At 40.5% G+C, this 14,786-nt stretch overlaps 1 protein-coding gene across 3 annotated transcripts in view; it reads right to left on the bottom strand.

The window, feature by feature from the left end:
* The window catches only part of phf24 (PHD finger protein 24), a 333,884-nt gene that overhangs the window by 69,774 nt on the left and 249,324 nt on the right, over positions 1 to 14,786 (bottom strand). For all 3 annotated transcript variants that reach the window (XM_039759156.1, XM_039759158.1, XM_039759159.1), the window contains exon 6: positions 1,606 to 1,772. In XM_039759156.1, coding sequence (XP_039615090.1) covers positions 1,606 to 1,772 — 167 coding nt within the window. The remainder of the gene's footprint in view (positions 1 to 1,605; positions 1,773 to 14,786) is intronic.

The following is a 14,786-nucleotide window of genomic DNA, read 5'->3' as shown; positions in this document are numbered from 1 at the left end:
CTATCCATGAAAATTACAAACAGGATAGGTGACAAAACACAGCCCTGGCACTAGTAATGGTGCTGATGTTTTTCCAAGTATGTAGACACTGCTCTCACTATGATTATACAGGGACAGAATAGCCCTTATTAGGGGCCCCAGAACCCCATACTCTTCAAGCATCCCCAAACAGAATCAATTGAGGAACATGGTCATACAAATTCTCTATGTCCACAAAACACATGTAGACCAATTGGGTGTAATTCCATGTACCCTCCCGCTGTCCACTGTTTCACAGCCTGGGTGGAATATAGATTGCTGCTCCTGGATCTAAGGTTCCACAACTGGGCAGAGTCTCCTTTCTAGTACCCTGGTATAAGCTTTTCCGGGGAGGCTGAGGATTGTGATCTCCCAATAAGTGAAGCAAATGCTCCTGTCCCCCTTTTTAAAAATGGGGACCACCAACCTGGACTGCCACTCCAGTGGCACAAGTACTAATGACCACACAACACTGAAAAGGCATGTCAGCCATGACAGTCCACCAATGTCCAGCACCTTCAGTATTTCTGGCAACATCTTATCCACACCTTGATTAACTACCTCAGTGACCTCCATAAGGTAAATGGTAATTAATCCCCCCTCAGGTTATGGCTCTGCCTCCTCCACTGAGAGTGTGTCCATTGGGTTCAGGAGCTCCTTAAAGTGTTCGTTCCACCGCCAGACAACATCTTCAGTCTGGGTCAGCACTTCTCCACCCTTGCTGAGAACAGCCTGGGTGAATCTCTACCTTCCCATTCTGAATCTCCTGATGGTTTGTCAGAACCTCTTTAAGCTTTATTGATAGTCATTTTCCTTGGTCTCCAAGAAGGTATGGTATATCGAACTGACAATTGGGGAGAAAGCAAATATGGCAGTTAGAGTTCTCCTTTCTGTGACCTTCAGTCAGACAGAGACAGCCCTCTCAATGTGTAGGACAAACCTCCAAACATCGACCTAGAAGGGACTCAGTAAGAAGCCTCTTTCTCCGGGCAACTCCAGAGTAAACAATCCAGCCTTTTTTGAAGGGTTTGGATCCAGAACCAAGTGGATTTCTAGTTGGTATCTCTCTACCTCACCCACCAACTCCGGTTCCTTCCCCCATGAGAGGTGACATTCCACATCCCAAGAGTCAGTTTGTGTCTCTGGGTTCCAGTCCTCCACAGTCTCTGCTTTTGTCCGCCACCCAGGCTATGCACTCAGCTGCTTTTCCGCCTACAGGTGGTGGCCCACTGGGGGATTCACATTTTTTTTTATTTTTCAAATGCTAAGGTAATTAAAATTGGTAAACTGTTTAGTTGAGTGTTGTTTTTCTTATTAAAACTTTTTTTATGCTCGTGTGTCTTTGGGAGGAAAAAATACACGACTCAAACTAGTAGTTCACAGGGTGAATTTTACTCCTATAAGGTGTAAAATCAGCAATGGTAAAATCCAATAACTTTGACTCCCTATAAATTCACAGAAAAAAAGTTTTTACATGAAAGTCACATAACATCAAGCAGTTAGATTATTTTCATCTTAAAATCTCCAAAAATGGTAATTTAAAAAAATGTCTGCTTTATGTGGACAGACAATTATAAGTTGCCTTACCTTCCATTGCAAGACTGTGATCCTTTGGTGTGCTTTCGAAACCAGGTCTGCTGTGATTTCATGAAGTCTGTTCTTGTAATATGTCCACTGCCATTTGTGTCAAGGCTGATAAATGTATCCCTAGCTCGATCTCTCTCCTTTGCTGTCAGTAGTCGCACTAAAGAATTCTAAAGAATTAAAAATTTACAGAAAATATTGATTCAACAAACTAAACAGCAAAAATTATACAATACAAGCATACTGTATTTGTGTAAATTCTTTAAAACATTATGGTTAATAAATTTATTATATTTTAAGATAAAATACAGTATATGGGATGTTTTTTCTGATAAGAATTCAAATACCATTTTTCCTGGGATACCAAATTTGCAGATCATGCAGAAAATAAGCTCAGGTGTGAAAAACAACGCAAGTTCTACTGGAAGTATGAAATTATAGCAAAGATGGAAGTAAGCATTGCAGCTTAAATACTGATTCTAAAAAAACCCTTCATAATAAACTAAGTTTTTCCCAGCTGGAACCCCAAATGTTTTATTTATTTTTGTGTTTATTACAATGGTGTAGTCAGCAAAATTTTGTGAAGCAATGACAGACTTAATGACCCTTGCAAACATGATGAACTCCAAATTCAAACACTGTTGGAACTGCTGTGTCAACTTCAGGTACATAATAATGCTGGTTGCAAAAATAATGCATAGGTATATTTGGTCCTTTCTTAATGGGCAAGGAAGGCATAGAAAGAATACTATGATTTAGACATGAGAGTATGAGTAGCTGCTGATTATTGTATTCTGAAAAGAGAACTTTTAGCTCAATTTGGCTTTACTCAATGGTCATTTTTTTGAGTCTTTATGGTTAAGGTGCACTCAGTTTGGGCTTGACCCAGTTCGGGCAGCCATGTAATTATTGTGGCTGTGCCTTATATTTGACTGCAACAATATATGAACCAACAGACCTCACCTATATTCACAGTGACATTCATGTACAGTATACCCAATCACCTCCTGTATTCTCACCAAAGACAGGAAAAGGTAGTTACTATGCTGGATAAGCCACTATACACAGTGAAAACAAGGCATGACTGGACTCATTAGAACATTAGAACATTAGAACAATCTAGACGAGAACAGTCCATTCAGCTCAATAAAGGTCGTCAGTCCTATCCACTTATTTCTTCCAAACAACAAAGAGTTTTGAAAGTCCCTTAAGTCTTACTGTCTACCATACTACTTGGTAGCTTATTCCAAGTGTCTATCGTTCTTTGTGTAAAGAAAAACTTTCTAATGTTTGTGCAAAATTTACCCTTAACAAGTTTCCAACTGTGTCCACGTGTTCTTGATGAACTCATTTTAAAATATCAGTCTTGATCCATTGTATTAATTACCTTCATAATTTTAAACACTTTAGTCATGTCACCTGTTATTCTTCTTTTGCGTAAATTATATAGGCTCAGCTCTTTTAATCTTTCCTCATAATTCAACCCCCTTTAGCTCTGGAATCAGCCTCTTTGCATATATGTGGGGCAAATAAACCCACAACATTACCTACTATACTGTGGAAGTCACTCTCTCTGATGCAGGAAAGGGGGCAGGCACTCACATTCTGTGGACAATAACAAGCAAGAGGGAGGGTTTCTACCACTTTTTGTTGAAATCAAGGAGGAAAGCTAAGGAAAAGGAAGGTTTTGAAGAACCTGTTGAACCAGATGAAAATAAGATATAGACAATTGTGGCAAGCTGAACAGATCAGGAAATGTAGAAGCTAAAGGCAGCTCAGTTACAGCCAAAAGAAGAGCCCACTCAGATCACCATAACACACCTCACTCACCCAAGCCCTCCTCACAGTTTCACTTCAGACAATTTGGGGTGAATGGTGTCAAACAGGTGGTAGAATGAGCAAGAAGTGCATCAGCATCCAGGCCAAAGGCAAATATATACCTTATAGAGTATATAAGAATTGCCCCAGGCTTCTGGGGCTATTGTTGAAGCTGATGGGTGTTGCCTGGAAAGCTCAAACCCTTACATCAGTGTGAAGTACAGTGGTCCCCAACTTCAATCCAAAGGAGAAAGACGCCATGAGGCCTGGCTTCATGATCATGTTCACATACAGTATCCTTCCCAGCCCATGGGGTCTTTACATCTGATACGGCTCAGATAAGACCTGCCAACTCTGCATTTACCAGAAGCAGAGTTAGAAGCATATTCTTTCAGGCTGCAAGGCGGTACTAGTATGGATGTCAACATGACTGTGTCCTTCATAAGCTAGCCGAAATCCTAGAAGGATGCAAGCTAGAAGCAAACAAGTGCCTCTCTGGTAAATTTACCACAGATGATCAAGTTTTTCATGCAAAGGGGAAAGGCTCAGAGTATCAGCATGAAGGCATGGGCCATCCTGTGACCCAGAAGTGACTGGAACATAAGAGCCGATTTTGACCACCAGTTGAAATTCTTAATTTTGAGGAAACAATATAATGAAGACTCATTTAAAAATATCAGAAATGTTGTATCAGAGATAGTCAATTTGCCAGGAATCTCATACCACAGCATCTCACATTGTATTGCAAAATGACTTGTTATATCAAGTCGAATTTCACCAGGGCAAATGATGATACTGTTGATTTGTACCAAGCCAGTACCTTTGTGAGATTTGCTGATGACTCATGTCCATTTACTAAGGAGTCACCTAGGTATGGAATCACTTTAAAACAGATTAAATCAAAATTTTAATTGCCAAGAATAGATGAGGAATTCTGCCACTACTGTGCATCTTACCCACAATTTCAGTTGCAACAAATTACTTAGCAAATAAAGGTGCCATTGGTCCTACCAATTGTGGATATTTCATTTGACTGGATCATTTATAGGACTGTATCGCTTCTTCCCTTCCAGTGAAAATGGGATAAAAGAAGCCAGACAGAAAGCAGCTGTCAGTTGAGCATCAGTGCTCCTGAAGATCACATGAGATATTCAGAGCATATCTATTGCGACCACCAGAGTGCACCAGCTCTCCAAACCTCCGACACAACAGGTATAAGGCACATGTCCCAGCACAACACAAGGCTTTTATTCACTGGGAGACGTTTCCCATCAACATGAAGCACAATACTAGCACAAACAGACAGCACAATACAGCACTTTTCTTCTTTTTCCTTCTTTCCTCCACTTCCAAATTTTCCTTAGGTAAGCATTGTCCTCTCCCTCTTGATTCTGGCTCCCTGAATGGAGTGAGGTCGCTCCTTTTATAGAGCACATGGAAGTGTTCCAGGTGTACCGTGATTTCCTTCTGGCAGCACTTCCGGATATGGTGGAAGTGCTGCAATAAAGGGCTCCACAGTTCTCCATGTGCGCCCTGGCGGTGACCTCAGAGCCCGACAGGGCTGAGCTCCCAAGCTCCTAGTCCAGTGGTTCTCAACCTGTGGCCCCACTAGGGAGGCGCGAAGTAACTAAAAGGGGGGCGCGAAGATGTGAAAAAAAGAAAACAAAAATCAAAAATATGAATAAAACATCTGTTGAAACCAAAACATATTAACTTAAACTACATTCTGATACTAGAACAATAAATATAGAGTTAGATAAATGTCGATGAAAGTTAAGTAGGTATAATAAAATATGCATCTGCATTTAAAAAAATGTTACGGGAGGCGTGACTAAAACTGTTATGAAAACTCGGGTCGCAAATACTTAAAGGTTGAGAAACGCTGTCCTAGTCTGTGTCTCTGTGCCAAGCCAAGAGGGATAGCGCCCCTACCATTCCTGGGGAGGTAATGTCCCGTACAAGCTCTCTGCCTCGGGCCTTCTATCAACAAGGTCTCCCAGCCAAGTAAGAACTTAAGCCATTCATCACACTATTTACTTAAAAACCTTTTGGTCTCGTCCGATGCGAGAGATGGACATCTGAAGTGGAGCTCTGTTAGCAGCGGTATTATTTTTCATATTATTTGCTTGTTATCCTGAGATATCCTGTATTTATTCAACCAAAGAGGGACTGCTACAGTATATGTAAGCATATATAAACATGGCCAACAAGAAAGGGGGTCCGAAAGAATCGAAAACTAAATCTACATCCAAGCTAAGATCAGCAAGCCCTAGTTCAAGATATGGCCTTTCAGAGACAGACCTGGATCAGATGGGCGAAAGTACAGACTCCTCGGGACCACGGTCCGCTACATCGTCGCCGGCTGAGAGCGAAAAGGGGAGCGAAGGTACGATCGTGAGTGCAGATCTCGATAGCTCGCTGATTGGAGAAGATCACCTGAAACTGGAAAAGGCCTTGCAGTCTGCGGCTTCAATTACTCCACGTGAGCTGGGAGCAGGGGGGACACCGGCTACAGTAGAGCCTGCTGCTTCATCTATGTTACAAGAAAGCACAATTGAAATGTCCAAACTGCAGGGGATGTTCGCTGAGCTCATGCAAGATATAAAGAAAAGCGAGAAGGCTAATGAGAAAGCAAGGGTAAAGGCAAATGAAAAACTGAGACAGGAGGAGAGACAGGAGTTAAAACAGGCAAATGAATGCCTGTGACAGAAATTGCAACAGGCAAACGAAACGCAGCGGCTGAATTTGCAACAAGCAAATGAAAGGCTGCGACAGGAGATGCAACTTGAGATGCGACAGGTGCTGGGTAAAATTGTTGAGTACATTCAGGAAAACTCAGTTAAACTGAGCACGCTTACTGATCAATTGGAGGATCTCAAGAAGACATTCACGACTCGGATTGAAATAGCCGAAAAATTAGCTGCCAGTGCCGAGGAAAAAGCAGTAAATGTCAGCTCTGAATGCAAAAAACTCGGAGACAGACTGGCTGCTTTGGAAGATGGAAGCAGAAGGTATAATGTCAGAATTGAAGGTCTGCCTGAGAATCGAGAAAGTCCAAACCCTGTGAAATTCGCAGCTGAACTTTTTTCTAAAATAATCAGGGACAACTTTAAAGCAGAATCTGAGATAGCAGCAGCTTACCGTGTACGCGGATCAAACAACGTTAGACCCAGATCTTTTATAATTCGCTTTAAAAGATTATCATTTAAGTTAGAGGAGATGGCACTCCTCAGAAAAAAGAAAGATATTATATATGAAAATAACCACATTCGTATCTTCCCTGACTTTTCTCCAGCAACAGCTATTAAACGTGCAGCCTTCTACAACATTAAACAGCGGTTACGGCAAGCCAGTGTCAAATACAGCCTCTTGTATCTGACCAAACTGAAAGTGGAATGGCAGGGTCAATTCTATGTCTTTGCTAGCAGAAAAAGAATTAAGAAAGCTGATCCCGGGACTATTCTAATACATAATAGTGAGTCATGGCCGTTAATGATATAGCAAGGATTAATAATCTACTGTCTGATCTATTTGTTTAAAAAACGGGTTTTTATCATAGGGCGCTATCTGTTTATGTTTTATTGTACTTAATTACTTTTTCTTTTTTCTCTTTTTTCTTTTTTTTTATTAGCTAATTATTTCATCTCTAACCTAAACGATACTGTTAAACATCATACCCTTGGTTTATTGTTATTGCTATTATTGCACTATGCTTATTCTGGACAGATTTTTAACACCATCCCTCGGGTTTATTATCTGGGTGTATTATCTTAATGCACTAAGATTGCTGAAGACTATATATATATTTAAGTGCAAATTTTTTTTTGACTATATTGGTAATAGATATCTCTATCTTTTAGCCCTAAAACTCCGCTGCGTGGGGGCTTATTTTGCTTTGGACGTGCTCTGTCTCTGGGGAAGTCAGAGGACTGGGACTGTGTGAAGTGGGCTCTTGCCTCACTTGGGGAGGCAAAATTTAAGGGGGGGAGAGAAAGAGAGCAGGCTTGATCTATACCTAATCTATCCTCTTAATCTTTATAATTATAACTACCAACGTAATAATAAGCTGCATGGCAACAACACTAGGGGAAATAGGAAATTAGGGCGAAGCTGTCTCACTTCCAGTTAAGACTATAAAATGACATCAAAAACTCAGAATCAATGTCTCCATGATGGGACAGTTAACTTCGTGAGCTGGAATGTTAAAGGCCTGAATCACAAATTAAAGAGAAAGAAAGTACTCTCCCACCTAACAGGTCTAAACGCTAAAATAGTATTTTTACAGGAGACCCACTTACTAAGCAATCAGTTCCAGCTGCAAAAAGACTGGACTGGCCAAATGTTCCATTCTAGTTTTACAAAGAAAACTAGAGGTGTGGGAATTCTCATACATAGAACAGTACCATTTGTAGCATCAGATGTAGTATTGGATCCTGAAGGGAGATATGTAATGGTCATGGGAGACTTATCTAACTGTAAAATGATCTTGATAAATGTTTATGCACCTAATGTTGATGATAAGGAATTTATACAAAATTTATTTGCATCCATTCCCAATCTGAACACTCATAAAGTTATAATGGCTGGGGACTTTAATTGTGTTCTAAATCCACTTTTAGATAGGACTTCCTCCACAGGGGGAACAGCATCTAACTGCAAAGATAATTACAAAGTTTATAACTGATCACAACTTATCAGACCCCTGGAGGTTTTTAAACCCAAATTCAAGAACATATTCTTTCTACTCACCAGTACATCATTGCTACTCAAGGATTGATTACTTCTTTATAGACAATAACTTCTTGCCTATGATTAAATCTTGCAAATTCGATGCTATTGTTATTTCTGACCATGCACCTATGATCTTGGAGCTAAAATTACTAAGCCCCATACACTCACCCGCAGATGGCGCCTCAACCCGCTTCTATTAGCTGACGAGAATTGTACAGAATTTATATCCAAACAAATCAAATTCTTTCTAGAGACAAATACATCCCCAAGATATCTGCAGGAATACTCTGGGAAACTCTCAAGGCCTTCTTAAGAGGACAGATTATCTTTCCCACAGAAATAAATCCGAAGCCAAGAAAGTAGCAGAGATAAAAAGCGAAATTACTAAAATAGATGAAGAACACGCCAGACTACCAAGCGAGACTCTACATAGGAAAAGGCAGGCTCTACATTCAGAATTAAACCTCTTGACAACTAAAGAAACTGAACAACTAATCTATAAATCCAGACATCATTACTATGAACATGGAGAGAAAGCTAATAAGCTTTTAGCTCAACAAATTCACAAGCAAGAAGTGCGCAACGCAATCTCAGTAATCACCAACGCGAACGGAGATAAAATCGTCGACCACAAAAATATAATGCACACTTTCAGAGACTACTATAAACCCCTATATACTATTGAGTTTAACACTAGAGCCTACGAAAAAACTCGTAAATCTGTCCCACCTTAAATCGCTTCTTAAAATCGTTCACAGTTCTCCACCAGTGTCTTTTGTCATCTAAATGTGCTGATAAAAACCAGGCTGCAAGCAGCTGGCTATTCCATTCCCCCACCGACTTAGAACGTGCACAAACCTCTCCCAGCTCATGCCTTGATTGATTTTCTGGGAGTGAAGTGGAGTTTTGGAGTGGAAATAATAGATCGTTGTTTGGAACACACACATTTCATGTCTGTTCCGTTTCTACAGTAATCTGTGTAAACACATTGTTAAAACAGAAACATTTTTTATATTCTACTAGTAGATGACAAAATATAGGCATAAACTATATAATGTATGAAGCCTGAAGTATCAAACAAATACTTTGACAAAAGCTACAAATCTAACACAACAATTGCACTTTTATTCAAAAATATAACTGCAGAAACAAAAAGCCGCCTTAACATACGACATTGACACCCATTTATTATGGCTGCCTCCGTAGCGCAATAGAATCAGCTGCCAACTGGGAATCAAAAGGTTGCGAGTTCGATTCTGCAGCACTCCGTTTTGAGAAGTAAACTGCTCTTGGTCTTACTATTTTTGAATAAAAACATACATTTGATTTCAGTCTGTAACATCCGGTGTAATTTATGATACTTGTAATGGTTAGCTTTGTTTTTTGTTTTTTTTTAAATCAGTTTTATTATCTCAGCCGTGTTCACAAGTACTGCCTTAAAATTTTTATTAAGAAGAAAATTAAACCTTTTTAAACTGAGGGAAAATATACAATAATTATTTGTTAAGGATCTCTTTGTATACCACATTGTGATTTCGGCCCTCCGGTTGTAATATGACCAAGCTGTGCGCTGAGCTTACTCTTGAGCATGCAATGTACAGTACGCCATGTGAACAGTAATCTTGTTTCAAATCTCACAGCTTGGATTGCTGCTGTCATAATTGGTTTGAGTTTTATGGTTTGTTTCAATTACGACAGTATTTGCAGGACTTGTTGTGTTGAAGTGACATTCGGCATCTGTCAAGCGTTGTAAGCATACAACCAGTTTCATCGATTAAATTTAAATATTCATAAACATCAAAGTGTCCACTACTGAAATCCTCACCTGTCAATCTAAGATGTTTAAGAGACACTGGCAGTTGTCGAAAGGTGTAAAATATTTGGCCATTTTGGTACACTTGAAAGCGACAACTGAACAATTCAGCAGCCGCCATCAACTCACATGCAGAACCATAGGTGAAGGGCTTAAGCATTTCACTCTTATAGTGCTCCTGTGTAGTATAATTATCTCCTGTACCGTCATCAGTCCACACCTTGAACCTGTCCCAGTCATCTATACTAATAAAAGGCAAAGCCCTCACTGGCTCACTCACTCACTGACTCACTCATCAGTAATTCTCCAACTTCCCGTGTAGGTAGAAGGCTGAAATTTGGCAGGCTTATTCCTTACACCTTACTTACAAAAGTTAAGCATTTCGAAATTCTACATGTAACGGTCATAACGGTCGATAACGTTCGACAACGTCCGCCATGTTGAACTTTCTTATTTATGGCCACATCTTCACGAAATCCCCGTGACCCTGTGTTCGGATTCAGCGGGTTAGAAAATGGATGGATGGATCTTCACGAAATTTGGTAGGTGGCTTCCCTGCGCTTACCGAAACCAATGTACGTACTTATTTTGATGGTTTGACGCCACTGTCGGCCGCCATACTGAACTTTCCAGCGTCACTAATTTTCCAACTTCCCGTGTAGGTAGAAGGCTGAAATTTGGCAGGCTTCTTCCTTACAGCTTACTTACAAAAGTTAAGCAGGTTTCATTTCGAAATTCTACGCTTAATGGTCATAACTGTCAACAACGTCCGCCAGTTAAACTTTCTTATTCATGGCCCCCTCTTCACGAAATTTGGTAGGCGGCTTCCCTGCGCTAACCGAAACCAACGTACGTACTTATTTCGGTGGTATGATGCCACTGTCAGCCGCCATATTGAACTTTCCAACGTCACTAATTCTCCAACTTCCTGTGTAGGTAGAAGGCTGAAATTTGGTACTTATTTCAGTGGTATGATGCCACTGTCGGCCGCCATATTGAACTTTTCAACGGTCTTTGTTACTTATGGGCCCATCTTCAAGAAATTTGGTACGCGGGTTCCCAACGCTAACTGAATCCTACTTACGTACATATTATATATACGTCCATAGCCTGCAGCTCAGTCACCGTGTGAGGCAATGTTGGGTCCCCCATCCCAACGCCTCCCACGTTGTTGGCTGCCTGCCTATATAAGGCCGTCCGTCGCTCCAGTCTCTACATTCCCTTCCTTGCTTCGCCACGGGATTCAAAGTCTTCCTGCTGATAACTACGGCCTTTTTATTTAATCCATGGCTTCTCCACTCTTTTATTGTTCATTTATTACGATTATAGTTATTGTGTAGGTATTTTAGACTTACTTTACATTGTTCAGGTACACATTTCCTTTATCATTCCAACCGTACCCCCATTAACATGTCTATCGAGGTGATCACCATCGATCAAAGAACTGTCATTTACCGAGTGGTTTTCATGCCCAGATTTGGCACCTACCTTTTCCATTCTCTTTGTTACATATTGCACGGCCATATCAGGCTCACTCTTAATATCCGGAGGAACATTGTGTCTTATGTATTGAATGACTGGGTGGGACAGGTTCAAGGTGTGGACTGATGACGATACAGGAGATAATTATACTACACTGGAGCACTAGAAGAGTGAAATGCTTAAGCCCTTCACTTATGCATCTGCATGTGAGTTGATGGCTGCTGATGAATTTTTTGGTTGTCGCTTTCAAGTGTACCGAAATGGCCAAATGTTTTACACCTTTCGACAACCGCCAATGCCTCTTAAACATCTTAGATTCACAGGTGACAATTTCAGTAGTGGACACTTTGATGTTTATGAATGTTTAAACTCTCAAAAGCTGGATGTGAAGTTATCGATGAAACCGGTTGTATGCTTACAACGCTTGACAGATTCCGAATGTCACTTCAACACAAGTCCTGCAAATACTGTTGTAATTGAAACAAACCATGAAACTCAAACCGATTATGACAGCAGCAATCCAAGCTGTGAGATTTCAGACAAGATTACTGTTCACATGGCCAACTGTACGTTGCATGCTCAAGCTCAGCACACAGCTTGGTCATATTACAACTGGAGGGCCGAACTGAAAATGTGATATACAAAGAGATCCTTAACAAATAAGTATTGGTATATTTTCCCTCAGTTTAAAAAGGTTTAATTTTCTTCTTAATAAAAATTTTAAGGAAGTATTTCGACGGACGGACGGCCTTATATAGGTAGGCAGCTAACAACGTGAGAGGTGTTGGGATGGGGGACCCAACGCCGCCTCACATGGTGACCGAGCTGCAGGCTATGGACGTATATATGTACATAAGTAGGATTCAGTTAGCGTTGGGAACCCACGTACCAAATTTCTTGAAGATGGGCCCATAAGTAACAAAGACTGTTGAAAAGTTCAATATGGTGACCAACAGTGGCATCATACCACCAAAATAACTACGTACAATGGTTTCGGTTAGCACAGGGAAGCCGCCTACCAAATTTTGTGAAGATGAGGCCATAAATAAGAAAGTTCAACATGGCGTACGTTGTCAACCGTTATGACTGTTACGCGTAGAATTTCGAAATGAAACCAGCTTAACCTTTGCAAGTAAGCTGTAAGGAATGAGCCTGCCAAATTTCAGCCTTCTACCTACACTGGAAGTTGGAAAATTAGTGACATTGGAAACTTCAATATGGCGGCCGACAGTGTCATCATACCACTGAAATAAGTACGTACATTGGCTTTGGTTAGCGCAGGGAAGCCGCCTACCAAATTTCATGAAGATGGGGTCAGCCTTCTACCTACACGGGAAGCTGGAGAATTAGTGACGTTGGAAAGTTCAATACAGCGGCCGACAGTGGCGTCATACCATTGAAATAAGTACGCACATCAGTTTCGGTTAGCGCAAGGAAGGCGCCTACCAAATTTCATGAAGATGGGGCCATAAATAAGAAAGTTCAACATGGTGGACGTTGCCGACCGTTATCGAACATTATGACTGTTACCTGTACAATTTCGAAATGAAACCTGCTTAACTTTTGTAAATAAGCTGTAAGGAATAAGCCTGCCAAATTTCAGCCTTCTACCTACACAGGAAGTTGGAGAATTAGTGATGAGTGAGTCAGTCAGTGAGTGAGTAAGTGAGTGAGTCAGTGAGGGCTTTGCCTTTTGTTAGTATAGATAAAAGTGCAATTGTTGTGTTAGATTTGTAGCTTTTGTGAAAGTATTTGTTTGATACTTCAGGCTTCATACATTATATAGTTTATGCCTACATTTTGTCATCTACTAGTAGAATATAAAAAATGTTTCTGTTTTAACAATGTGTTTACACAGATTACTGTAGAAACGGAACAGACATGAAATGTGTGTGTTTCAAACAACGATCTATTATTTCCACTCTAAAACTCCACTTCACTCCCAGAAAATCAATCAAGGCATGAGCTGGGAGAAGTTTGTGTACATTCTAATTCAGTGGGGGGATGGAATTGCCGGCTGCTTGCAGCCTGATTTTTATCAGCATATTTAGATGACAAAAGACGCTGGTGGAGAGCTGTGAATGATTTTAAGAAGCGATTTAAGGTGGGCCGGATTTACAAGTTTTTTCGTAGGCTCTGGTAATTCTAGTGTTAAAGAAGACAATACACAATATAACGCATTTCTGGATACATTACAGATACCACAAATAGACACTTTTAGTGTGGAGGAACTTGATAAACTTCTGGCGTTATCAGAATTACTAGATGCAATAAAGTCATTCCAAGGTGGGTAAGCAGCAGGCCCTGATGGCTACCCTGCAGAATTTTACAAGAAATTCTCCGCTCAGCTAGCTCCCCTCCTATTAGCAACATTTACGGAAGCCAGAGATAACCAATCTCTTCCTCAAACCTTTCGCCAAGCACTAATCACCATTTTTCCAAAACAAAATAAGGACTTATTACAATGTGCATCATACAGACCAATTCCACTTCTGAATAACGACGTTAAAATACTCTCTAAAATCATAGCTAGAAGGATAGAGAAAGTGCTCCCCTTGGTAATATCACAAGACCAAACTAGATTTATTAGGGGCCGACACTTATCTTCAAATCTTCGACGCCTGTTTAATGTAATATACTCACCAGCTAAATCAAACACACCAGAAATATTATCATTGCATGCAGAAAAAGCATTCAACATGATTGAATGGAAATACCTTTTGACTACATTGGAGAAGTTTGGCTTTGGCCCGAACATTTGTGCATGGATTAAATTACTGTATACTAACCCAGAAGCTTCAGTTTCCATCAACAACATTTGCTCAGACTACTTTAAACTAGACTGCGGTGGGTTGGCACACTGCCCGGGATTGGTTCCTGCCTTGTGCCCTGTGTTGGCTGGGATTGGCTCCAGCAGACCCCCGTGACCCTGTGTTCGGATTCAGCAGGTTGGAAAATGGATGGATGGATGGACTTTAAACTAGAACGTGGTACTAGACAAGGATGCCCCTTGTCACCGCTGCTGTTTGCAATTGCCATTGAACCACTGGCAATACATTGTCGAAATACTGATCAGATAAAGGTGATTAGCAGAGAAGGACTGGAACAGAAAATTTCATTATATGCAGATGATATTGTACTGTATATATCGGTCCCAGAAAATTCTGTGCCTGCAGTCTTAGCAGCACTCACAGAATTTCAAAAGATCTCCGGTCTCAGAATTAATCTGAATAAAAGTGTACTCTTTCCAGTTAATTCTCGAGCATATAATATTAGATTAGATACCCTACCTTTTATCATTGCAGAACAGTTTAAATACCTAAGGGTAAACATGTCAATT

This window comes from Polypterus senegalus, chromosome 7, assembly GCF_016835505.1.
Source record: "Polypterus senegalus isolate Bchr_013 chromosome 7, ASM1683550v1, whole genome shotgun sequence".
NCBI classification, from domain to species: domain Eukaryota; kingdom Metazoa; phylum Chordata; class Cladistia; order Polypteriformes; family Polypteridae; genus Polypterus; species Polypterus senegalus.
The sequence above is the reverse complement of the archived record's forward strand: the minus strand, read 5'-3'. Positions and strand labels throughout refer to the sequence as shown.